This window comes from Neocloeon triangulifer, unplaced genomic scaffold (genome assembly GCF_031216515.1).
Source record: "Neocloeon triangulifer isolate White Clay Creek 2 clone unplaced genomic scaffold, ASM3121651v1 ptg000026l, whole genome shotgun sequence".
NCBI lineage: Eukaryota > Metazoa > Arthropoda > Insecta > Ephemeroptera > Baetidae > Neocloeon > Neocloeon triangulifer.
The window spans coordinates 206,376-232,142 of NW_026775564.1; the positions used below are offsets into that span (position 1 = coordinate 206,376).

At 44.4% G+C, this 25,767-nt stretch overlaps 2 protein-coding genes across 4 annotated transcripts in view; one reads left to right on the forward strand and one right to left on the reverse strand.

The window, feature by feature from the left end:
- Positions 1-25,767, forward strand: part of LOC132204966 (protein trachealess-like) — a 224,560-nt gene that overhangs the window by 144,431 nt on the left and 54,362 nt on the right. For all 3 annotated transcript variants that reach the window (XM_059633764.1, XM_059633763.1, XM_059633765.1), the window contains exons 6-8: positions 2,736-2,857; positions 22,733-22,941; positions 23,008-23,114. In XM_059633764.1, coding sequence (XP_059489747.1) covers positions 2,736-2,857; positions 22,733-22,941; positions 23,008-23,114 — 438 coding nt within the window. The remainder of the gene's footprint in view (positions 1-2,735; positions 2,858-22,732; positions 22,942-23,007; positions 23,115-25,767) is intronic.
- On the reverse strand, positions 9,453-15,620 carry LOC132204971 (uncharacterized). The gene is made up of 2 exons (XM_059633773.1): positions 15,506-15,620; positions 9,453-10,523 (listed from the first exon to the last, which is right to left on the reverse strand). The coding sequence occupies exon 2, from the start codon at positions 10,500-10,502 to the stop codon at positions 9,453-9,455; it is 1,050 nt and encodes a 349-aa protein (XP_059489756.1). The 5' UTR covers positions 10,503-10,523; positions 15,506-15,620.

Consider the following 25,767-nt stretch of genomic DNA (forward strand, 5'->3'; position numbering starts at 1 on the left):
CTTGGGCGATAAACACCAATAACATAAATATTTTCAGACCCTACAGATATTTTACTTGCGCAGAATTCAAAAAACATTTCCCTAGAAAACATTTTAACTATTTTAGTTGAGCCTTTCATAAGTTTATTTTTTAGGATTAGAACCCCACCTCTTTCATATTTCTTTTTACTTCTTCCAAAATAGGCTAACAACTCAAATCCCTCCAGATAAAAAGTTTTTACCTCATGTGAATCTAACCAATGTTCTGTAATAATAATTATATCTGGACGTTCTTTTAAGCCATGTATAAAACTAGTAAATTCAGTGTATTTGTCGGGTGTCTTAAGGCCTCGAACATTTAAGTTTAGTAATTTTAAGTTATTAAAGCGACTTTGTAACGGGACTTTACAATTGAGTTTTTTGAGTGTCTTCTGTAATTAATCGACGCGGATTTAGAGGGTGATGGTGCGGCGATCTTCGGGGTTGTATCCGATGGGGCGGGCTGCCTACTCAGGTGGCGCACGGCCGAAGGACCGGCCTCCTTTCTTGGCAGCGATCGCCTGATGTATACCGGAACTGTCCCACGTAGCCCGACCGAGACTTGCTCGGCCAGCGCGTCGATGCTGCGCCTCATGCCGGACAACTCTTTGGCCAGGTCCGCTGTGCTGCAGGGCGCATCAGGAGCCACGGTGGGGGCGGAGTAGGTCTGTGGTGAGGCTGAGGGCTCGAACGAAGCGAGGGGTGAGACTTTGGGTAAGTCCGAAACACCGACTGTTACCTTAGCATTGGGAGTTTGCCGGGGGGGGGGGGGGGTCGGTGATCGGAATCAAGTGGGGGCAGCTGGTGCAGGCTGCCCCCACCAGCAAAATTTTCCCGAAGATTCTCGGCCTCGCTTCCTCCTTTCAGGTCAGCAAAGAATTTCGTCAGGCTGGTATACTCCTTTTTGCCCTCGCCTCCAGAAGAGTTGGCCTACAGACTAAAAATAATTTCCTCCTCAGGGTAGGTTGACTGAATCAAAGTTATTTCACCTTTATTAGCAGGTGATGAGGTGGGGCTGGACGCACGGGAGGGCACCCCAGCTTTTTTACAGGTCTCCGGTGTGCGCCCAGCTTGTCCACCTGTACCTGCTGTAACCTTGGCAGCTTCTGATGGGGCACCGCCAGGCCCGGGGGGAGCCGCGCCAGTCTCTATAGTTTGCTCCTTCATCTGTCCCGTAGTCACCGCTTTCGGCTCCGTCGTCCTCGGGGGTTTTGGCAGAGAGGAAAATTCGGGTTTAGTGAGGTCAGTAAGAATTTTATTTTTTACTAACCTCGTGCCACTCCTGGCCCTTGCATCTTTTCCTCTCCCTCTTCCTCCTCGTTGATGGGCATCGGTCATCCGGGACGAGTGTCCAGTGCGCATTTGCTGCTGTCTCTCAATGTCGGCGGTCAGCCTCTGCATTCCATTGACCTTTGGGCTTCGCTGGTGTGCTGGCTGCTTGTTCTTCGGGGAATTTCTTCCAAATAAATCAGCGGATACGTCCGGACAGGTTTTTTCAGCTGCTGCTTGTACGGGAGTCGAGGCCGCGACGTCCCTGTACGAGCGGCGCTTCATCTCATTGACTGGACGCTCAGACGGGTGGACAAAGATGAGAACGTCAGTATCGACTCCGGCGAAGGCCTCTTCGATGACCGAACGGACCCACGGCCATGGTTGTCGGTCCAGTCCGGCCCCGATGCGCGGCATGGCAAGCGTAGGCACTCCAAGCGAGGAACAGAGCTGAGCCAGCTCTAGGACGGCGGAGACAAAGTCATCAGGGCGAGGTAAGCAGTACGCTGAGCGCGGCTTGGTCACTAGGTAGAAAACGAATTTCAACTGCTCTTCCGAGATGGGCAGAGAGGCGACCTGACCAGGCCGGCGGCCGAGAGATTTCAGGTAACTCACGTTTCCGTACTTCTCCTTTATTGGCACTGCGATGCCGGCTCCCATCAGAAAATCGGCACCAACGCAGTGAGCCAGTGAGGCGTCGGCTGGAGCGTCCTCGAAAAGGTCGCCGTCGATTTCGTACACTCTCGCAGGACGCGTGGGCGGCGGTAGAGATTTAGGGCTTTCAGGTACGTTTTGAAGGCTTGCCTTTATTACCGCAAGTTCGACGAGGACAGATTGTAGTGTTTGGTGACAGCATGGCGTTTCTAATGGCGTTCTGTGCCCGGCCCTCCCAAACGCTGGTCGTCGTGGAATTTGAGCTTGCATCTTGGAAAGTCGGCAATCACATCGGCTGCCCACAGACACACACCCGCACTGAACCTTCACGAGCTCTCAGACACCAAAAACGGGCGGACTCACTTTCAAAATCGCAGCGAAAACTCAAAATTCCGGGACCAAAAGCAGTGTTTACAAGTTCATAGGGGGGCGTGGTCTTCAAGTCTTATTTTTGTCAAAGTCATTGGCGTGCAACTGGCGCGGCGCACTGCTTTTTTTTAACAGCCTGTCTTTCTTCACATGGAATAAATTTAATGCGATTGAAATTCTCCTGTCAAACCGCCACCGTATTGTGCGTTGTTTGTGACCGAGAAATGATTGAACAAAAGAATGCGCTTTCAAGAGAATGAAAAAAAAACTCTCCGCACTTAAGTAGCTAACGATGCCGTTAATAGTTAAATCTTATCATAAAAGGCATCATAAAATAAATAAAAAACTAGATTCATATTTTAAATTTTTTTCTCAATAACTTTAATTTTTATCTTGGTATTAATTTAATTTTTTTTAATTTCAAGTAACAACCTTAATGAGCATCAACAGCAATAATGGGTACAAGGGTCTGGAAAGGGCGTTCTGCATCAGAATGAAATCCACTCTTACAAAAAGAGGCTGTCACTTCAAGTCATCAGGATATAGGGTAAGTTTGTTAATTTGATTTCCTTATATCAATTAAATCAAATGCTTAAATTTGTCCAAATGTTGAATTTATGATAATTTAAGTAAAAAGTAAACAAAAAAATAAAAATAAATTAAATACCGAAATAGTTGTACGGGCCAGGTTGGCCAACACAAAGGGAGAATAATAATTAAATTAAACTCCAGAAGATTCTTTTAATTCGTATATTGTGGTAAGCAGATTTTGTACATTCAGGATGTGTTGATATTTGAACTGTAAAAACATAATAAAATCAGTACAATGAATTACAAAAGGTTATTTAGTAATGTTTATTTCAATGGCGGCGCCGGCATTGCGCGGCCAACGAATAGTTTTCATGTTCGTTGTTTGGGGTTTCAGATTCAGATTCAGATTCAGATAATATTTATTCCGTATAGATCAACATATGTACAGAAATAATCTTTGGAATAGGTCACTGTAATACAGCTATATCTCAATATAACTATAATACAGCTTACTAAATTTAAAATACATTTAAAATACAGTTCACACAATTTTACACAAAAAATATTCATGCACGTCATAGAACATTTTGTCGTAGAATATTAATTCCAATTCCTTCTTAAACACTTGATAACTATCAATGCTTTTGATTCTATCGGGAAGATGATTGAAAATTCTAGGGATCATGATGTGAGGGGACTGCGCAGTCAGCAACAGTCTGTTTGGTTTGACAAATAAGTCTTGCTCCACTATAGGTTTATTTCGAGTACTGCGATTCTGGTGCACCTTGCTTTCAGAATTTTTGAGGAACAATTCAGGATACTTTTTGTAAAATTTAACACATTCAAAGGCGTACACAGAGAAAGCTGGCAGGATCTGAAATTCTTCAAAAAGTGGTCGGCAAGACTCGACAGGTGTCAATGCCTTCCAGTATCTTTTACCTGCCATCGCACGGATAACTCTCTTTTGAGCAATGAAAACCTTTTCCAACATAGGCAACCCACCCCAAATTACAATTGAGTATAGTAAGTGACTTTGAACATGGGCGAAATATACATCTCTTAGCAATTTAGTTTGAATGCGCTGCCTTAATTTAACAAAAAGGTACGTGGTACTTCTCAGTTTCGCTACAACCTGATCGCATTGGGTGCTCCAGTTCATTGTATCAGAGAGCATTACACCAAGTATTTTTGCTTGATTTACCACTTCAATTTCAGCGTCGTTAATTCTGATTACAGGCGGTTCCAATTTACTAGTTTGAGCAGTATGCATTTGCAGCACCTGAGTTTTCTTTTCGTTCAATCTTAAGCGGTTATTACTGGCAAAATCAATCAATTTGTCATTAGCCACAGCAGTTTTTTCGTTCAAGGCTTTGTAGTTTCTAGCCTTTACAATAAAAGATGAATCATCTGCGAACAAGATAAGAGCGGCGACAATGATTTTTAAGGGCATATCATTACCGTAGGAGGAATAGCCAAAAGGGCCCAATACTGTTCCTTGTGGAACGCCAATCGAAACATTTTCCATTGTTGACTCAAATAATTTCTGCTCGCCATTTTCACCCACACCAAAAAGTTGAACAAGTTGTTTTCTATCAGTAAGAAAGGACTTTAACCAAAGGAGGGATACATCATCAATTCCAAATTTTTTCAGTTTTGCAAGCAGTATTTCGGGAACGACACACCCAAAGGCATTAGAAAAGTCATACAGAATCACATTGATTTTTTCTCTATTTTCCAACGAATCGTAGATTTCGGACACTAACTTAAAAAGTGCAGTCACTGTGCTCCTGCCTTTTCGAAAACCGTGCTGCTCGTCCGCAAGGAGATTGTTTTCAGCGAAATAGCTTTCAATTCTATTTAGGAAACATTTCTCAAATACTTTTGCTACAGAAGATGTTAAGGCTATTGGGCGATAACTACTAGCATCGGATTTCTCACCCTTCTTTTTGTACAATGGCTTGATTACAGTTAATTTTAGCACTTCCGGGAATTTACCAGTGCGAAACGACTCATTCACCATAAATGCCACAGGGAACACTATATAACCAGAAATCTTTTTCAACGTATCCATAGATAATCCATCCCAGCTAGATGATTTCTTTGACGGGAATAACTTCAAAATTTTTTCTATTTCAAATGGGTTAACGTCAGGCTGAGCAGTAAATTTTATTCCATTTGAAACAATACTCTCAGTACAGAGTTCTATTTCATCACTACTAAGATTTACCTGAGGTTCAACAAATTTTTTATTCAAAAAGTTGCAAATTTTCTGTAAATCCTTTTCCATTTCACCATCAATTTCAATTTGCTTAATATCATTTTCGTGTTTATCTTGGTTCAAGTTGCCAGTTTCGTTAATAATTTTCCCCTCCCCCTCTTTCTCTTATCTTACGGCCAAAGAAAGTAACAGTTTTATAATTAGTTATGCTAAAATGTTTGACTTCCTTAGAACAGAGCCAATGCTCATTTATTACAATGATTGAGGGCTTTTCGCGCAAATTAGTTATGTAATTTTCGAAATTCGCTAATTTTTCTGCAGATTTAACGCCTTGGATATTTAAAAGAGCGATTTTCAAATTTTCAACTTTACTTTGACCATTCTTTTTTACGCGACCTTGTGGAGAGACTTGCTGATTGCGTTTTTTGAGCTCTTTCTGTAATTAATCGTTACGGACTTGGAAGGCGATGGTGCTGCAATCTTCGGAGACGGTTTGGTTGAAGCGCGCAGCGTACTGGTGCGAGTAGCAGCTACTTTCTGCAGTGAACGTTTCCTGCCCTCAGGATGTGACTCACGTAATTGTTCAGTCAACGCATCGATGCTGCGTCTCACTCCGGCCATCTGGTCATGCATGAAACTTGTCAGGTCGACTGTTTCTGGTGCCTCTGGGGCCGCAATTAAGACTGGGTGCTCGGGCGAAGAAGAAATTAGGACCTCCTTTGCAAGACTTCTCTCAGTTCCACTCACCATAACAGTGGAAGGTTGTCGGGGGGGATTTTGAGATAAAACAGGTAGGGGCAGCGGGGGTAGGCTACCCACACCGACAGAGCCTTCCCGAAGCAATGCGCTTTCACGCTCGAGGTTAGCAAAGAATGCAGTCAGTTTACGGTCATGAGCGTCCCTCCATCCAGTCCCTCTCGTCTGTGACACAGCCCCACCAGGTAGCTTATTGGGCTCCAGACTGCAAGTGCGTACCTCATCAGGATTGGTAGTCTGATTTAAATTTTTATCACCTTTATTAGCTGGCGATGAGGTGGGGCTAGGCGCACGGGAGGGCACCCCAGCTTTTTTACAGGTCTCCGGTGTGCACCTAGCTTGTCCACCTGTTCCTGCTGTGACTTTGGCAGATTCTGATGGGGCACTGCCTTGCCCGGGGAAAGCTGCGGGCCTTGCCACATGTTGATCGCTGCTGATTAAGTGGCACGGCAGCGCAGCTGAAACAAAAGAAAATTTTTGTGAGTTTATTTGTTTATTATCCTTAGGGACGAATGTCGAGATTCCTGGTGACGAACAACGCTCAGTAGCCGGCTCCTCGATGCTCTGTCGAGTCTGCTGTATTTCCGATCTCATACTACTCAAAGTGACGTTTAGGCGATCGAGCAGCGTTTCCTCGTCACCGCCCAGTGTTGCATTAGACGAAGAGCCGCTCTCAAGCATATCCGAAACGGGCAGTGTCCTTTGCTTCTTTGTTGCTTTACCTACGACAAAGCTCTTCGACTTGTGCGTCCACGACCCAGCAGTTCTCCAGGTCCTGTTTGTCGGAGATGAAGGGGCGCGCTGCAACTCTTCCCTCCGAGGAAGGTAGTGCACTACCAGAGTAACGTCATCATCTGCGAAGATCTCTCTCAGCTTTTGTTTTGTGAATTTCCATGGAATGCCATCCAATCCAGCTCCCAATTTAGTTATGGCAATTTTCTGAAGTTTTTGTTCCCTCATTTTGTCACGCAAAGCAGTAAGAGCAGCCACCTCATTTCTGTAAAACCTTCCCGGGTTTTTGTGCTTCTTGTCACCTGTTCTCTCTTTGGATGCAACGTGCCAAATCGCTCGATCCCCCTCTATGCTTTGCATGACGATACTGCCGATGCGAATATTTGAGCCCGGCGCGTTGATGGCGCCAAACTTGTCAATCAAGGCCTTCGCCGCACCTTGGTATTTTTCAGGTTAGCTCCGACTAGGTGGGCGACAACATCCTCTTCCGCTTCAGCGATGTCCATACATTTATACTCAAACTTAACCTTGCCTTGGTACTCAGGAGATCTCCTCTGCCGAATTATTCTTCTGAAGTCCCTAAGCATGGCCCTGTCTTCATCGGTCCAATCTTTTCTCTCAGCCGCAGGAGCTGTGTGTCCGAGATATGCATGGTCAGCAGATTTCGGCTGCTCACCGTTTTTCGCTACCGCGCGCAGTTGTTTGCCGTTCTCCTTGTTGTCATTCATTTTCACGATGTTTCGCTTCGTCTTTTGAGTCGCTGCATTTTTGTTGACGCTGTTTGTTTTGACTGGCACGCATCCGCTTGCACCTGCCGCTGAACTGGGTCGCGCAAATTTGCTGACGCTGTGGTCGATTGCAGCAGATAATTTTTGCACCGAAGCGTCGGACGTGGTGTCACTCAGTTTCAAAAATTTGAGAATTTCGTTCAATAAATCTCTGACTTCACCCTGTGTTGCAAGAAGCTGGGCGAGCTCGCTCTCTTGAGAAACAGCCAGTCCCTGCGAGGCAGACCTGATACAATTCTTGGCGTCCATCTTCACTGACCTTTAGAAAATCTTGATTGCTTCCAAAAATATCGGGCCACAGAAAAGTCACACTATTCAGGCAGTCACGAGATAATGTCCAAATTGAGCACCAAAATTGGAGGAAAGCAGCGAAACGTTCGCTACTTTTTTCTGCCGCGCGAGCGGTGTGCCGGCACGTCCACTCGCTGCGGCTGCTCAACTCCAACTCCTTAAGTTAAAATTCACTGGCGGGGCCGGTGATTATGCACTTATTCATTGGACGGGTAATTTTGCCGTCGAGGGAAATTGCACAGAAATGTTCTTACCCCATACCCAACAAAAAATTACAGCTAGAAATAGAAATGAAAATGAGTTAGCTGCATTTTAGTGCTGATATGGAACACTTTACAGCTAACCTGCTAACTTGACACTCCGTCCGGCTCTAGTGGCGCGAGGAGCAGGAGGTTGCAGAGGTGCTCTCTTTCGAGCAACCCGAGGAACTGGTTGTGCTGGAGCTTGAACGATTCCAGCAGAAGGAACTGGTGGTGCTGGGACTTGATTGACTCCAGCAGGTGGCACTGGAACTTGGCTGGGTCCAGCAGTAGGAACTTGTTGTGCTGGAGGTTGGTTGGGTCCAGCAGGAGGAAGTTGTAGCTGCGGTTGAACAGCTGAGTTGATCATACCCAGGAAGCGGGAGAGTTCTTCGTACGTCTGAGGAGCGGGGTAGTCCAGAATGGCTGAGACCTTTTCAGGGAGAGGACGAATGCCTTCGGCGCTGATTCTGTGGCCAAAGAAGTCAACCTCAGAGGCGCCAAAAACACACTTCTCCAGGTTAAGCTTGAGACCGTCTTCTAAGCGTTTGAGAACGATGGTCATGTGCTGCTTGTGCTCTGCCTCGTCCTTGGAAGCGATGAGCAAGTCGTCAATGAAGCAGAAGACAAAGGGAAGACCATCCATTATTTCATCCATCAGACGTTGAAACGTCTGTGTTGCATTCTTCAAACCAAAAGGCATGTATGGGAAAACAAACAAACCAAAAGGAGTGGATACTGCAGTTTTGTGCACATATTCAGGAGCAACTGGAACTTGAAGAAATGCCCTAGCGAGATCTAGTTTGGAAAAGATTTTGCAACCATGTAGCGCTGCCGTGCAGTCTTGTAGGTGACGCAGTGGGTAGCTGTCAGGAACTGTTCTGGCGTTGAGTCTGCGGTAGTAGCCACAAGGTCGCCAGGTGCCATCTTTTTTCTTTACCATGTGATGAGCGGAGGCCCAGGGACTTTTTCCTCGTTGGGCTTCGCCAGCCTGTTGCATGAGGCTATACACGTCTTTGGCATACTTGAGTCGCTCAGCCGATAAACGTCTGAAGCGGTCACGGAATGGAGGTCCATCCGTGGTAGGAATGTGATGCACCGTGTTGTGCTTGATTGGTTCCCTTCTTGGAGGACTCGAAAAGACCTGGAAAGTCTTTGAGCAGTAGGAAATACTCATTTTGATCTTCCAAGACTTTTACACTGGAAATTTCATCTGAACGGCAGTAGCCTTTTGCAGTCATTGTCGTCAGTTTGTCGCGAAGCGTGGCAGCTCTGAGGTCAACCATGAGGTCGTGATGAGAAAGAAAGTCTGCGCCAATGATAGGTTGGTCAATTTCTGCCACTATGAAAGTCCACCGAAAATCTCGACTTAAGCCTATAGGGAGACATTCAGAGTTGCGAAGCCATATGTTGTGATGGAGGAGCTTTTGACCGCAGTGAGTGAGTAGTCAGTTGCTGTTCTGCGGCCAGGCACCAGATTGCGTGGAAGGATGCTGAGGTCCGACCCGGTGTCGATGAGAAATGATTATTGAGTGGCTGGATCGCGAATGAAGAGACGGCGAGACGTGGATGGGCAGGAAGTTGCCGCTACTGACTCTTGCCCGCGGCATTTTTTGACTGCCACGGTTTGAGGACATACTCTCCCTTGAATTCAGCTGCTTTCACGCATCCCGTAACGCAGCAGCGTGTGACAGCGTAGTTTGTGTGGTACCAGCAAACGCCATCCGTTCCAATTGTGCGCTTTTCTTGCCAGCTGGTGCTGCCGCTGCGTTGGTTGTTGTTGCCGCGGCTGGTGCTTCTGCCTCGTTGATTGCTTCCGGTGCCAGAGTCCAGCTTGCTAATGATCTTGTCCAACTTGGAGTTCACGTTGTAGATTTGCTCTTGCAGACTTTTGTTGATCTTGGCCTGCTCAGCGCTGATGCCGGTCTCCGCAACCTGTGGAACAAATGGGGCAACCTTGGAAGCAGTAGCCGTGAAAACCGAAGGTGAGGCATTTGGATTAGCTTTACCGTTGGCGTAGAGTGCGTCCGCAGCAATTTTGGCAGCGTTCAAGCCTTGCGTCTTGTGGATCGCCACAACGGTAGTTGCCCATGGCAATGATTTTATCCAGGCCTGCTCTACGTCGCCGATAACAATGTCATTTTCTTTGTATTTGCCATCTAATTCAGCGAGGGCAAATAGTTGGTCATAAAAATCGGACGGTTTCATGTCATTTCTGCTTTGTTTTTGCAAGGCTAGGCGAACAGCCTGGTAATCATCTGGGTGGCCAGATCTAAAATATTCATCTCTGAGAGTGTTGTAGGGATTTTCATTCGGCTCATTCAAAATGAGCTTGGCTACTGAGGGTGTGAGCTCTCCTTGGTTGAGAATCTCACACAGAACATAATATTTGTCCGACTCTGAGGTGACGTTATCTTTAACTAACTTCCTCTCAAGAAGCTTAAAGGCTATTTGAGGATTTTTGAAAAGGTCCATAGAGTCAGACATTTTGGCGGTTGGCTTTGCGGTGGGCGTAATTTGAACGATCTCACCGGTTAGCAGGTGTGTTTCTTCTTGCTCTGTGGTCGGCGGTGTGTCTGCGTCGGACGTGGATGCAGTCGGTGTGTGTGCGGTGGATGATGTTGTGGTTGATTCCATCAATCGCAGCAAGTCACGTGATGAGCTGAGTCAGCAGGTAAGGCGAAACACGAAGTAAAATCTGTTCCTCAGATATTTACTCTTTTCTCCCGTAACTCCGAGTTTTTCGGAGAACAGGTTTGCCAAGGGACTCAGATGAGCTGCCCCCTTAAAGTACCCTGGGCGGTTCGTCCCCTTGCCTACCTGTAAACGCACAATCTTGACGGGAAGAATGAGCCTCGAAAACACCGTAACGGAGCTGCAAGCAGACGTCGAGCGCTTGGGAATTCGCCTGGATGCGCTAAAAAACCACCTACCGCCACCAGATTTCTACCCAGAAGTCATTGCACTGCTGAAGGCCATCAGGGACCAACAGGCCTCTGGACCGAGCCACACACAGCCACCAAAAAATGCATCTTTTGGTAAAAAACAGCAGCCGCGTATGCAAAACAAGGTGGGCGACATTGCCACTTCTAAAAACAGTTATGCAAAAGTCATAGGCAATTCAAATGCACAAGCACCAAAGCAGAAATTAAAAGACAACGCAGCAGAGACCGCGGCAGCCGGGAGTAGGCCACCGCAAGCGGAGCGCAGTGGTGCTGATTCTGCACAAACAGGCAGCAGCGAGCGAGTGCATAATCGCAGTAAGAGAGGCACGAAAGACAAAGCAGCCGTGGACGAGTATGAAAAAATAATTGAAACGCCCGCCAATAATAAATACGACGGAAAGGTCAAATTTGAATTTATCACAAATAACATTGCAGACACAAATGAGGACGTCATCCTCGTCATGACGGGAGCTAACTTGATGCGCGTGGAGCCAGCACAACGTGCTCTCGCAAAGAAATATGGAGCACCCGAGGCAAGCAATGAGAGCCCGCCACAAATTGGCAGCATTCTTGTGCAGTCGATAGAGGGCGGCAGCAGAGAGATTTGGCACGCCGTATGCAGAAAAAGGAGCAAAGATATACCGCACTTTGGAATTCATTCTTACCTGCAGAACCTGCAGATTTCCCTGGTATCAATCAGGGACAAGATGGTAGAAAGGAAAATCAAAAGAATTGCTCTGATTCGACCCGAGGTGTACAGACTGCATTGGAAATACACAGTGACTAAAATTAAAGAAATATTTCATGACACTGATGTTACTCTTGTCTTCCACTCCCTAAAACCAATAAATGTTTCAGACAACGCGACTGGCGCGAAATCTAAAACCAGCCCAGCAATAGCGCCTCCAAGCTCTGCTCAAAGCACGGCGCAAGATAAAAATGACAGAGACATACAGGGGAGAGTTGATGATAAATCACAGAGTAGCCAAATGACACCAGAAAAGCCTGGGCCGAAGTCCGCAGCCACGTGCAGCAAAGGCAAGGCACCTCCACTACCACCACGACGCAAATCAGAAGAAGTGACACGACCACCACAACCACTACCACGAAAGACAGACGCGGAAGTCGCGGAAGCACCTAAAGAAACTGACACGGTGCATAATAAGCCGCAGTCAGAAACTGGTCCTGCAATGGCTTCGACAGCAGCGCCTCCAACAAATTCCCAAAGCGCGGCGCAAGACACAAGTCGCGGCCAAACTCAGGAATATGTGTGCCAATACCAAAGCTTTGAGAGCGACAATGAGCAAGATGTAACGCCGAAGACTCGTCACTCTCCGCTCAAAGCAATAGTCAAGTCGCTCTTTAAGAAACCCGACGTTAAGAAAAAAAATCCAGAGAGCACAAGGGTGACAAGAAGCTACTCGGCATCATCATCATCGTCGTGCCCAAGCTCTCCAACGTCACAGAAACTGCGTAAAGCAAGTGCGGTGGCTATCAAATCAAAAAACGAGATGACCAGAAAGATGACCAAGAAGAAGTGACAATTACAAATTCCGCCAAAACCCACAAAAATTTGAGAATAATGCTATTAAACGTACAGGGTTTGCTCAAAGCCGAAAAATTTGCATCTTTCGAAGAACATGTCCACAGCCTCAACAAAAAACCACACATCATCGCTCTCAACGAGCACTGGTGGTGTCGGGGCGATTACTTCAGTATAAAAGGCTACAAAACAATTTCATTTTTTGGCAGGAAAGAGAAAAAAGATAAAAAATCATACGGAGGAGGTGCTGTTCTTCTCGTCTCAACAAATGCTAATTTTAGCTACAAGAAGATTCCAACTTCTTCTATCGAAAATGAATTTGAGACGGCAGGGTGTGAAATTAAAATTAAAAAAACAACGTTGACGGTGCTTACTGTCTACCGACCACCCAATCACGGCACTATGGAGTCTTTCTTCGACAACCTGGAGAGTCTTGTTGAGCAAAATCTGGCACCAGATAAGGAGATGATTGTTCTGGGGGATCTAAATATTAACCTGCTCCAGGACTCCGCCGAAAGCCGGAAACTAAATAGCATAATGAAAGGTTACGAGATGCACCTCATTAATAAAAATGCCCCAACACGAGAGACTGCTCACAGCAGCACACTCATTGACCACGCATTCACCTCCCTTCAGTGTGATGCTAGATTTGAAGTCAAAGAAGTCAATTTCTCCGACCACAACGCAGTGCACATCGAGTTTGAGGTTCGAGTAGAAGAAATGAAGGACTGGTTCGTCTTCTCAAGAAGCTATAATGATGAAAATTGGCTAAATTTCAAGGAAAAATTAAGTCACGAGAGCTGGCAGGACATCTTCGCCGCTACTTCAGCTGACACAAAGAGCCATTTGTTCATGGAAAAACTGAAAAAATATTTTTATGCGAGCTTCCCTTTGAGAAAAAATATCCGCAAAGCAAACCAAGCCGGGAAAATACATCTCTCTGACTTTACAATAAACAACAAAATCAGGCTGCGAGAAATGAGTGAACAGCTACAAGAACTACGAAAGAAAGCAAGAGCAAATACAATCACCAATCAATCAGAAGCAGACAAGATCAAGGACCTGGAGCAGCAGGTGGCGAGCCTCAAAAGCTACGTCGGCTTCCTAATTAACGATGAGATCAGGAAAAACAATGAAGCAAAGCTCAGGAGTTCAAATAATAAAGTCTCAGCGGCTTGGAAAATCATCAAGGAGAACGTTGGCAATGAAATTACATCCACCACTATTTCAGAAATCTGCATAGACGGGCAAGAAGAAAAAGATTTGCAGAAAATTGCTGACTTCCTGAACACTAAATTTATCGAGCCACTTCCCGAAATGAGTGAACAAGAATTACAACTCGCCATTGAAGACGTCCCACTAGTGGAGACGATATTTTCACTTGATCAATTGACAACACCAGACGAGATTCGGAGAGTCATTGGCGCCTTTCCTGCAAAAAAATCAGCTGGCTGGGACGGAATATCCATGAGCGTCATCAAACAAATTTCCGCTTACATTGCAACGCCACTTTCGGATTTAATAAACTGTTCCTTCGTGGAGGGGAAATTTCCTGAAAATTTAAAACTGGCGACCATTGTACCTATCTACAAGAAGAAGGGCGAGGAAAACGACGCAGCAAACTACAGACCAATCGCTCTCACGTCAACGGTTGCAAAAATATTTGAGAAATGCTACCTAAATAGAATTGACGCCTACTTTTCAGACAATCAACTAATTCAAGGCTTCCAGCACGGCTTCAGAAAAGGCAAAAGCACGGTAACAGCACTCTATGACCTAGTCACGGACTTGCACTCGTCTATCGAGAAACGAGAGAAAGTGAACATGATCCTATACGATTTCTCGAATGCGTTTGGCTGCGTTGTGCCCGAAATCCTGATCGGGAAACTGAGATGCTATGGACTCGATGAAAAATCACTCTCTTGGATGAAATCATTCCTCACGGGTCGGAAACAAGTGGTTCAACTTAGGCACCTTGACGAAAACCAGACCATAACGAACGTAACATCTGCAACGTTGGACTCCTCCATTGGAGTACCGCAAGGAACGTCGCTAGGACCATTTAGTTACACGGCCTATGAAAACGACTTTTCGTTGGAAAGCGTAGCTGCCACCCTCTATGTCTTTGCCGACGATTTGACGAGCCTCGCAAGGGGTAATACATACACCGAAGCTAACGAGAAAACCTCGCAAGTTAACAAAAGTGTGGAGACCTTCGCCGAGAACAACCGTCTGAGACTAAATGCCTCAAAGACGAAGGTCATGCAAATTCACACCGCTCAAACAAAGAAGTTGGAAAAACCTTCTGTTCAACTTAACAACACGGCAGTCGAAGTGGCGAGTGAGAGCAAGGTTCTGGGTGTAATATTCACTGACACAATGAGCTGGCGCGCACAGTGCGAATATGCGAGTGGGAAACTGAGAAGTGCAACATACTTGTTTGTGAAAATGGGCAAGAGAGTGCCTAAGAGTAGTCTCAGACAGGTATACTTTGCATACGTGCAAAGCCATATCTTGTACTCGATTATTATCTACGGTGCCTCCCCATACTTTAATCTTGTCGCTATCGCGCAAAAACGGGTGCTGCGGGCTATGGCTGGGAAACGGTACTGGAAAGGACCCGATCCACTTGAGTCATGCAGACAACTATTCAAAGACTTTGACATCCTCCCAGCGTTTTCTTTGTACATATTGGAGTGCGCGAAGTTTGTAAAGAAATACCCTGATAAATTTGCCAGAAACAATGAGGCAGAGGAAGTTCACGTCTACAATACGAGAAACAAGCCAGTGAACGAAGAAGACCTTCACATACCCCCAGTGACACTAAGCTTGACAGCGCAAAATCCGGCGGTCATGATCGCTCGAATTTACAACCACTTGCCTGCTGAGTTAAAAGAAATTGAAGATCAAAAGACATTCACCCTGAAACTGAAACAAGTGCTAAGTGAACACAACTTCTATGACATACACGAATACTTACTGTGCAGTTTTGACAAGTGAAATTTCACGCGCTATAATCCTATAGTTTTTTCCCTTTGCCTAAGCAACGGGTTTTTTTTCTCTAAATTTTAATTTTAGACCTGACATGTTCTAAAGACTACTGTTAATATTCTTGTCTAACAGAACAACAATAAAATTGAATTGAATTGAATTGAGCTCGGCAGCTGTGGCTCGTGTCGTCATCAAGTAGGCGGGGTCACCATTTTGTACGGTTGGCCAACACAAAGGGCGAATAATAATTAAATTAAACTCCAGAAGATTCTTTTACTTCGTATATTGTGGTAAGCAGATGTTGTACATTCAGGATGTGTTGATATTTGAACTGTAAAAACATAATAAAATCAGTACAAAAGGTTATTTAGTAATGTTTATTTCAATGGCGGCGCCTGCGCGGCCGACGCATAGTTTTTATGTTCGTTGTTTGGGGTTAAAATTCACTGGCGGGGCCGGTGATTATGCACTTATTCACTGGGCGGGTAATTTTGCCGTCGAGGGAAATTGCACAGAAATGTTCTTACCCCATACCCAACAAAAAATTACAGCTAGAAATAGAAATGAAAATGAGTAAGCTGCATTTTAGTGCTGATTTGGAACACTTTACAGCTAACCTAGCTGCAATTTTCGTTTCAAACTAGCTTCCATGGCAGCTGCTGTTGCTGCAATGTAGCTGTGGTCGCACCACTCTAGCTTCTGGTTAGCTGCGGTTGCTGCAAACTAGCTGCGGGTTAGCTACGGTCGCTCCATTGTAGCTGCCGGTTAGCTGCGATTGATGCGACCTAGCTGCCGGCTAGCTGCGGTTGCTGCGACCTAGCTGCCGGCTAGCTGCCGTTGCTACGACCTAGCTGCCGGCTAGCTGCCGTTGCTGCGACCTAGCTGCCGGCTAGCTGCCGTTGCTGCGACCTAGCTGCCGGCTAGCTGCCGTTGCTGCGACCTAGCTGCCGTTGCTGCGACCTAGCTGCGGTTGCTGCGATCTAGCTGCCGGCTAGCTGCCGTTGCTGCGACCTAGCTGCCGGCTAGCTGCCGTTGCTGCGACCTAGCTGCCGGCTAGCTGCCGTTGCTGCGACCTAGCTGCCGGCTAGCTGCCGTTGCTGCGACCTAGCTGCCGGCTAGCTGCCGTTGCTGCGACCTAGCTGTGGTTGCTGCGATCTAGCTGCCAGATAGCTGCGGTTGCTTCGATCTAGCTGCCGGCTAGCTGCGGTTGCTGGGAACTAGCTGCCGGCTAGCTGCGGTGGCTGGGATCTAGCTGCCGGCTTGCTGCGGTTGCTGCGATCTAGCTGCCGGCTTGCAGCGGTTGCTGCGATCTAGCTGCCGGGTTGCTTCGGTTGCTGCGATCTAGCTGCTGGGTAGCTGCGGTTGCTGCGATGTAGCTGCCGGATAGCTGCGGTTGCTGTAATCTAGCTGTCATTCAGCTGCACTAGCTTCAATGTAGCTGCCGGTCAAAGAAAGTAGTTTTTGGATTTTATTTTTTAATTTTACTATACTAGGCCTTTTTGGCTCTGAAGCTTATGCCATGATCACACAGCTAGAAAAATCTCCAGCAGCTAGATCGCGGCTAGGAGGACTCGAGCAATATTTATTAATTGCCAGGCATTTGAAGCATGTAATTCCTGAATTTTTATTATTTATTATTTTATTGCTTACCTCTTTCCGTTGCATGTTAAATATAAGATATGATGTGCATGCACTCGTGTGTAGCGTAACTAGGTGGCAAATAGTAGCGTCACAATATATAAATAATTTTAATTCTAGTTAATTACTTACAAATTATTGTTCTTCAAACATCTAGCTGGGATGGATTATCTATGGATACGTTAAAAAAGATTTCTGGTTATATAGTGTTCCCCTGTGGCATTTATGGTGAATGAGTCGTTTCGCACTGGTAAATTCCCGGAAGTGCTAAAATTAACTGTAATCAAGCCATTGTACAAAAAGAAGGGTGAGAAATCCGATGCTAGTAGTTATCGCCCAATAGCCTTAACATCTTCTGTAGCAAAAGTATTTGAGAAATGTTTCCTAAATAGAATTGAAAGCTATTTCGCTGAAAACAATCTCCTTGCGGACGAGCAGCACGGTTTTCGAAAAGGCAGGAGCACAGTGACTGCACTTTTTAAGTTAGTGTCCGAAATCTACGATTCGTTGGAAAATAGAGAAAAAATCAATGTGATTCTGTATGACTTTTCTAATGCCTTTGGGTGTGTCGTTCCCGAAATACTGCTTGCAAAACTGAAAAAATTTGGAATTGATGATGTATCCCTCCTTTGGTTAAAGTCCTTTCTTACTGATAGAAAACAACTTGTTCAACTTTTTGGTGTGGGTGAAAATGGCGAGCAAAAATTATTTGAGTCAACAATGGAAAATGTTTCGATTGGCGTACCACAAGGAACAGTATTGGGCCCTTTTGGCTATTCCTCCTACGGTAATGATATGCCCTTAAAAATCATTGTCGCCGCTCTTATCTTGTTCGCAGATGATTCATCTTTTATTGTAAAGGCTAGAAACTACAAAGCCTTGAACGAAAAAACTGCTGTGGCTAATGACAAAATGATTGATTTTCAGTAATAACCGCTTAAGATTGAACGAAAAGAAAACTCAGGTGCTGCAAATGCATACTGCTCAAACTAGTAAATTGGAACCGCCTGTAATCAGAATTAACGACGCTGAAATTGAAGTGGTAAATCAAGCAAAAATACTTGGTGTAATGCTCTCTGATACAATGAACTGGAGCACCCAATGCGATCAGGTTGTAGCGAAACTGAGAAGTACCACGTACCTTTTTGTTAAATTAAGGCAGCGCATTCAGACTAAATTGCTAAGAGATGTATATTTCGCCCATGTTCAAAGTCACTTACTATACTCAATTGTAATTTGGGGTGGGTTGCCTATGTTGGAAAAGGTTTTCATTGCTCAAAAGAGAGTTATCCGTGCGATGGCAGGTAAAAGATACTGGAAGGCATTGACACCTGTCGAGTCTTGCCGACCACTTTTTGAAGAATTTCAGATCCTGCCAGCTTTCTCTGTGTACGCCTTTGAATGTGTTAAATTTTACAAAAAGTATCCAGAATTGTTCCTCAAAAATTCTGAAAGCAAGGTGCACCAGAATCGCAGTACTCGAAATAAACCTATAGCGGAGCAAGACTTATTTGTCAAACCAAACAGACTGTTGCTGACTGCGCAGTCCCCTCACATCATGATCCCTAGAATTTTCAATCATCTTCCCGATAGAATCAAAAGCATTGATAGTTATCAAGTGTTTAAGAAGGAATTGGAATTAATATTCTACGACAAAATGTTCTATGACGTGCATGAATATTTTTTGTGTAAAATTGTGTGAACTGTATTTTAAATGTATTTTAAATTTAGTAAGCTGTATTATAGTTATATTGAGATATAGCTGTATTACAGTGACCTATTCCAAAGATTATTTCTGTACATATGTTGATCTATACGGAATAAATATTATCTGAATCTGAATCTGAATCTGAAACTGTTAAAAAAGTCGTTACTTTTTATTATTTGTTCGTTATCTAATTTAGACATTTAAGGGAATTCAATAATGTGACCTATTTTTTTGGTAATTATCGAAATCATTTTAGCAAAATATTATTGAGGGAGGCAGGGGGCAGCTGAATTTTCTTAAAACGCAGCTACTGGTTGCTGCAATTTAGCTTCAGAGAAAATGCGCATGCATTTAGCTAGCTTCCGACTAGCTGCCGAGTTGGTGCCTTTGCTTCTATTTAGCTGCCAAGTAGCTGCGCTTGCTTCGTTCTAGCTTCCGAGTTCTAGCTGCCGAGTAGCTGCGCTTGCTTCGTTCTAGCTGCCGAGTTGCTGCGCTTGCTTCGTTCTAGCTTCCGAGTAGCTGCGCTTGCTTCGTTCTAGCTTCAGAGTAGCTGCGCTTGCTTCGATCTAGCTGCCGAGTAGCTGCGCTTGCTTCGATCTAGCTGCCGAGTAGCTGCGCTTGCTTCGTTCTAGCTGCCGAGTAGCTGCGCTTGCTTTGTTCTAGCTTCCGAGTAGCTGCGCTCGCTTCGTTCTAGCTGCCAAGTAGCTGCGCTTGCTTCGATCTGCTGTGCTTTTGCTACCATGAAGTTTCTAAATATAGTATCACTTTTATATCAAGATTTATCAAAGAAGGTAATGTTAAATTTAAGAAATTTAAAGGACTTTAATTCTTAATAAGTTTCTATATTGCCTATTTTCAAGTTTATTTCTTTTTATTATCAGAGCTAAATATTTTTATTTCAAATCAAGTTAATATTAAAATTACTTAACTCTTTGTGTGGTTCCTCTTATCCCCCATATGACAAGTTTTTTTTATAGAAAAAAATTATGATATGAGGAAAAAATAAGAATAACTAATTGTTTCATCAAGTTGCCCCGTTCTAAATTCTTAACCAAATTTGAATATGAAAGAACAGTAGCACGAAAGTGAATATATTTATAAAATACATATAAAAGGGTGTTAACGAAATACAAAACATATAAATTAAGCATAAATAATAAAACATCGAAAAATATCTAGTATTGATATAGTACTGATCATTATATGCTTTCTTTTTTTCGTTCCTTTTATAGAATCAATGCTAAAAAAACTTAATAAAATAGACTGGCAGCTAGAATGGAGCAACCGCAGCTGGCAGGCAGCTAGAAAAGAGCAACCGCAGCTAACCGGCAGCTCTCTCGGAATTGTCGTCAATAGCCTCCTGGGTCTGGTCAGTCAGTTTCTTAATAAAAGAGTTGGAGTTGAGCAGCCGCAGCGAGTGGACGTGCCGGCACACCGCTCGCGCGGCAGAAAAAAGTAGCGAACGTTTCGCTGCTTTCCTGCAATTTTGGTGCACAATTTGGACATTATCTCGTGACTGCCTGAATAGTGTGACTTTTCTGTGGCCCGATATTTTTGGAAGCAATCAAGATTTTCTAAAGGTCAGTGAAGATGGACGCCAAGAATTGTATCAGGTCTGCCTCGCAGGGACTGGCTGTTTCTCAAGAGAGCGAGCTCGCCCAGCTTCTTGCAGCACAGGGTGAAGTCAGAGATTTATTGAACGAAATTCTCAAATTTTTGAAACTGAGCCTTAATTCTTCCTTTTGCTTACGAAGAAACTCAGAATCGGCATTATTTTTCCTGTTTACTCTAATTAATATTTTCTCCTTTGGGAAACTCATTTCAAAGTACATAGTAAGCTTATCCATGAATTTAAAGCACATATCATCAATATCATCACTTTCATAAACTTCGGTCCAACTTTCTGTACTTAAGAGGTGGAAAAACATTTTAGCATAAACTGTTACTTTCTTTGGCCGTAAGATAAGAGAAAGAGGGGGAGTGCTAATTTTAGTCAAAAAAGGCCTCAAATTTAATTGCAAGAAACTATTTCCAACTTCTATTGAATTAAGGTTCGAAACTTGTGGAGTTGAATTGAAGGTTGCAAATCGAATTATTACGCTTTTGACGGTACACCGACCGAGTAATCCTGAAAACAGAGATATTGAGTTCTTCATTGAAAATTTGGAAAATCTTATTGAGAAGTTTATAAGTCCAGAGAAAGAAATGTTACTAGTTGGTGATTTGAATGTTGACAATGCTGATAAAATGAAATTACTGAACTTAATGGATGGCTATGAAATGTCACTGGTAAATGGAATCGAAGCTACCCGGGTTACAAGCACATCAGCAACTTTGATTGATCATGTATTTAGTTCCTTAAAGTGCTCGCATACTTCTTTTGTCAGTGATGTATTTTTTAGCGACCATAGAATGGTGTCTGTTAATTTTCAAATTCCAATTGAACTCGATAGAGATTATTACAAAATTATCAGGAGATTCTCTGATAGTAACTGGACTGAATTTTCCCACCTCTTAAGTACAGAAGGTTGGACCGAAGTTTATGAAAGTGATGATATTGATGATATGTGCTGTAAATTCATGGATAAGCTTACTATGTACTTTGAAATGAGTTTCCCAAAGGAGAAAATATTAATTAGAGTAAATAGGAAAAATAATGCCGATTCTGAGTTTCTTCGTAAGCAAAAGGAAGAATTAAGGCTCTTGGGTGCCCAAATATCTACACTGAAAAGGAATGATCCTAACTGTGACAGATTAAGAAGTCTTAAATTCAAATATAAAAGTAAACAAAAGTACGTTGGCTTTCTCATAAATGATGCAGTCCGAACTCACAATGACCAGAAAATGTTAAAAGCCTCTAATAAGACTGGTATGGCCTGGAAAATTATTATTTCCCATTATTTCTGTACATATGTTGATCTATACGGAATAAATATTATCTGAATCTGGTCGCAGCAACCGCAGCTACCCGGCAGCTAGGTCGCAGCAACCGCAGCTGTTTGGCAGCTAGGTCGCAGCAACGGCAGCTAGATCAAAGCAACCGCAGCTAGGTCACAGCAACCACAGCAAACTGGCAGCTAGGTCGCAGCAACCGCAGCTACCCAGCAGCTAGATTGCAGCAACCACAGCTCACCAGCAGCTAGGTCGCAGCAACCGCAGCTAGGTCGCAGCAACCACAGCTAGGTCGCAGCAACCACAGCTAGATGGCAGCAACCGCAGCTAGGTCACAGCAACCACAGCTACCCGGCAGCTAGGTCGCAGCAACCACAGCTAACCAGCAGCTAGGTCGCAGCAACTGCAGCTACATTAGCTGTCTTCTAGCTTCGCCAAATTGACGGGCAGCTAGAACGAAGCTTTAGCAGCAAGACCTTTGCTGCACAGCTAGGGCAGCTACTTAAGCTTGGGCAGCTAGAAAAGCTAAAAAAAAGCTAGCCTAGCAGCTCTGAAAATATTTTGCAGCAATGGCAGCTTAACTGCAGTCTGCAGCTAAGTAGCCGCTAAGTGAAGCTAGACGCAGCTACGACAGCTAGTTTGCAGCCAAATTTTGCAGCAATAGCTAGCTGTCGTGTAGCTGTAATTTTTTGTTGGGATAAGTGGGGTTCAGGCGAGGGTTTTTGCTCGCGAGTGATGTGTTGCACGCTAACTCAGTGTGTTGGTGCGAGAATACACGTGGTTGGGTGGGGCGCTCAGGTTGCGCTTGCAAGGAGTTTGCTGCCTGCTGCGCTCTGACTGGCGGCGCGGCAGGTTGAGCTGCAAGGAAGCTCTTTGGCTGCTGCGCTCTGATTGGCGGCGCGGCAGGTCGCAGTGCAAGGTGTTCAAAGAGGTTTGTTTAATTGTAGTGGCAGCGGTAATACCGCTTGCCGCTACATAGTTATAAGATTGGAGCTCAAAAAACGGCTTCGTCTTGGCCTCTGATAAATTTTTTTTCTTTCTGTCAATTTTTTGTAACAATTTTTACAAATAATAAATCATTTATTTATAAATCAATATATAATTGCCACAATTGTATATTTTATCCGGCTTTCGTGATTTTCTCGTGCAGGTGGTTTTGGTTTTGTGCCGACTTCGGGGGCAGTACAACATGACCCACCTCCGACGGAACGCCGTGCCGCCTCCGCCGCAGACCATCCTGGGCATGGCAGCTTTGGCCATCGCATTGCCGCCTCCGAGCGTGCACGAAATCAGACTTGAAGCCGACATGTTCGTCACCAGAATCAATTTCGACTTCAGAATCGCACATTGTGAGCCAAAGTAAGTAATTTTAGCTAGTGATGGGGCTTGAAATAAAAATTGTGTGAATAACTTTTGTGCTTGAAGGGTTTCTGAGATTTTAGACTACACGAGTGAAGAACTGACTGGTCGCAATTTGTACACACTTTGTCACGGTGAAGATGCTCATAAACTTGGGAAATGCCATGTTGATCGTGAGTAGTCACTATTTAACTATTTGGAATTTAAATCTGAGATATTTTTTTATATTTTATTAGGAGTTGTGGCAAAACAAAATTATTTTGAATAAATACAACAATAGGGTCATAATTTAGAGTTGAAATATGTCACGTCTGCGACTCCCCGAGTCAGCAGTTTTCACTTCGTCACTTTCGGCAAGGTCGCCCTTCGACTGCCGACACCTAAGGGTCCCACTTTGGCCCTTTTATTCTGGGACTTGAAAAAGTAACACCCGCTCGATTTGAGCGCTGATACCAAATTGAAAATTTTTATTACGTCCAAACCCAAAGTGCCAACCGCACAAAATTAATTACCAACATGACACCTCAGCCTCAAGTAATTAACTCACCACTCAAAAAAAAAAATATGATTTTACTGAATTGAATATTTCTCAATTCTTTTTTGAGAATTAAAAACCCAAAGAAACCACTCAGAACGGAGCTCTCTCTTTTTCGTTCTCTGCAGGTTGCTAAGAAGCAGCCAGCAGTCATATTTGTGCGCCGAGCAAAGCAACATCTTCTCGCAGCTCGCTGCGGGTGGAATTTGATTTGCTAGGCAAAGTGCTGCTGATGAGGCTTCAATAGCCGAAACAGCTGTCCAGCACAAAACAATACGGACAGATTGGGGTGGTTTTAAAGAGTTTTAATTTTGGGAAATTTTCGCCCTCAATTAAAATTGTTTATTATCACAACAGGAATTTTCTACTGGTTTTTGTCTCAGTATCTCGCGTCTCGGAACGTAATTCCACGTAAAAGGTGTTTAGTCAAAAGTACTAATTTAAATTTCTCAATTCAATTACAAATTGTTCCTATCCTTAAACAAATTATTCTTTAGACAAATCTAAACTGAAAATTCACTTCTTCTTGGTCATGACAAAGTCCTTCAGATAAGCTGGCAATTTTTGTTCTCGTCTTGGACGACTTGGTGTCACTGACACTGGTGGATCTGGAGACTGTGCTTTCAAGACTGGCAAGGGCCTCAGAGGCGACCTCAAAGAGCTCAGAGGCGGCTTCGGAGGCGACTCCGGAGGCAAGGGCTGCGGTGGTTCTGGTTCAAGCACCACAGGAGGTTCCTCTGCTGGTGGCTGGTCCTCTGGGATCTCATCAGGTGGATCTGGTCCTGGGTCTAGAACAAGTGAGCCAGGAGGGTTGTTGTTGACAATCCTTTTCACCTGATCAGTATGTCTTTCAGCCAAACCCATGGCTGTGTCAACCAAAACTCGTCTTGGCCCTAACTCTTGACGAACAATACCCGGCTCCAATTTCTGTTTTGGGTTTCTGTAGCTCCTAATTACAACTGGTGGTATGAGAGGTTTTGCCTGCAAAGCCTCGATCATCTTTCTATCTCTGTTTGACTCTCGTTGCAGGGCAGCAGCATCAGGACGGAGTTTGTCCAGGAGAGTGAGAGGTTTTCGGCCCAGATTGAACTCAGCAGGGGACACTCCATACTTCTCGCTGGGCGTGGAGTTGTGACCGAGCAGGAAACTATCCAGTCTATCTTCCCATTCTGGCTCAGGGACTTTCTTCAGGAAGTTCTGATTGTCTGGACCGCTTTCTCTGCTTGACCATTTGTCTGAGGACTATATGGTGGAGAGAAAACTAACTCAACTCCATTGCGCTCACAAAAATCCTCAAATTTCTTGGCTCTGAATCCAGGTCCATTGTCACATGCAATGACGTCACACACTCCTTGAACTCTAAATAGCTTTTTGACAAATTTAATAACAGTTGGGGCATCCATGTTTTTCACCCTTTCAGCATCAATCCAATTGGACAGGGCGTCAGCAGCAATAATGAAGGCAGCCCCTCTGTTCTCCTCAAAGAAGTCCAAATGAACTCGGCCCCAGGGTCGACGTGGAATGCTCCAGGGGATGATCGGTGCCTTGTTTGGTGACTGATTGATCAACGAGCATGGCAGGCAGGATTTCACAGCATTCTCAATTTGCTCGTCAATGTGTGGCCACCAGAAATACGACCGAGCCAAGCTTTTCATCTTGTTGATTCCAAAATGGTTCAAATGCAGTAGTTGTAGGATTCTGGCTCTCAGTGAAGCAGGGACCACTGCCCGACCTAGGACGGTAATATCACCATTAGTGACCTTCAAATTCTGCCACCTTTTTGTGTATTCTTGAAATTCGGCAGACAAACAATTCGGAGGGCTACCTTGGAGTAATTTGTTCTTCACTGTTGACAGGGTGACATCAGACTGTGTTTCTCTCGTCAGCTCAGTCAACTTTGGCAACTGATTACAGGAGGTTTGTTCCAAGACTTGCAAAAATGCAATCTTCCCTTTCTCTTCTTCCTCCTCCTCCTACTCGTTCTCCAAGTTGGGCAGTGGCATTCTAGATAAACAGTCAGCATTGGCATTTTTCTTTCCAGGGCAGTGTCGAATTTCAAAATCATAATCCCTCAGGATCAGGCAATACCTTTTCAGTTTTGATGGCAAGTCTTCTCTAATTGATGGCTTTCCTTTTCCAAAAAATCCTACAAGGGGCTTATGATCAGTCAACAGCTCAAACTTGTATCCCCACAAGTACTGTTTCAGTTTCTTTACACTCCAAACAATAGCCAGGGCTTCCAACTCAATTTGTGAATAATTATTTTCACTGCTTATCAATGACCTTGAAAT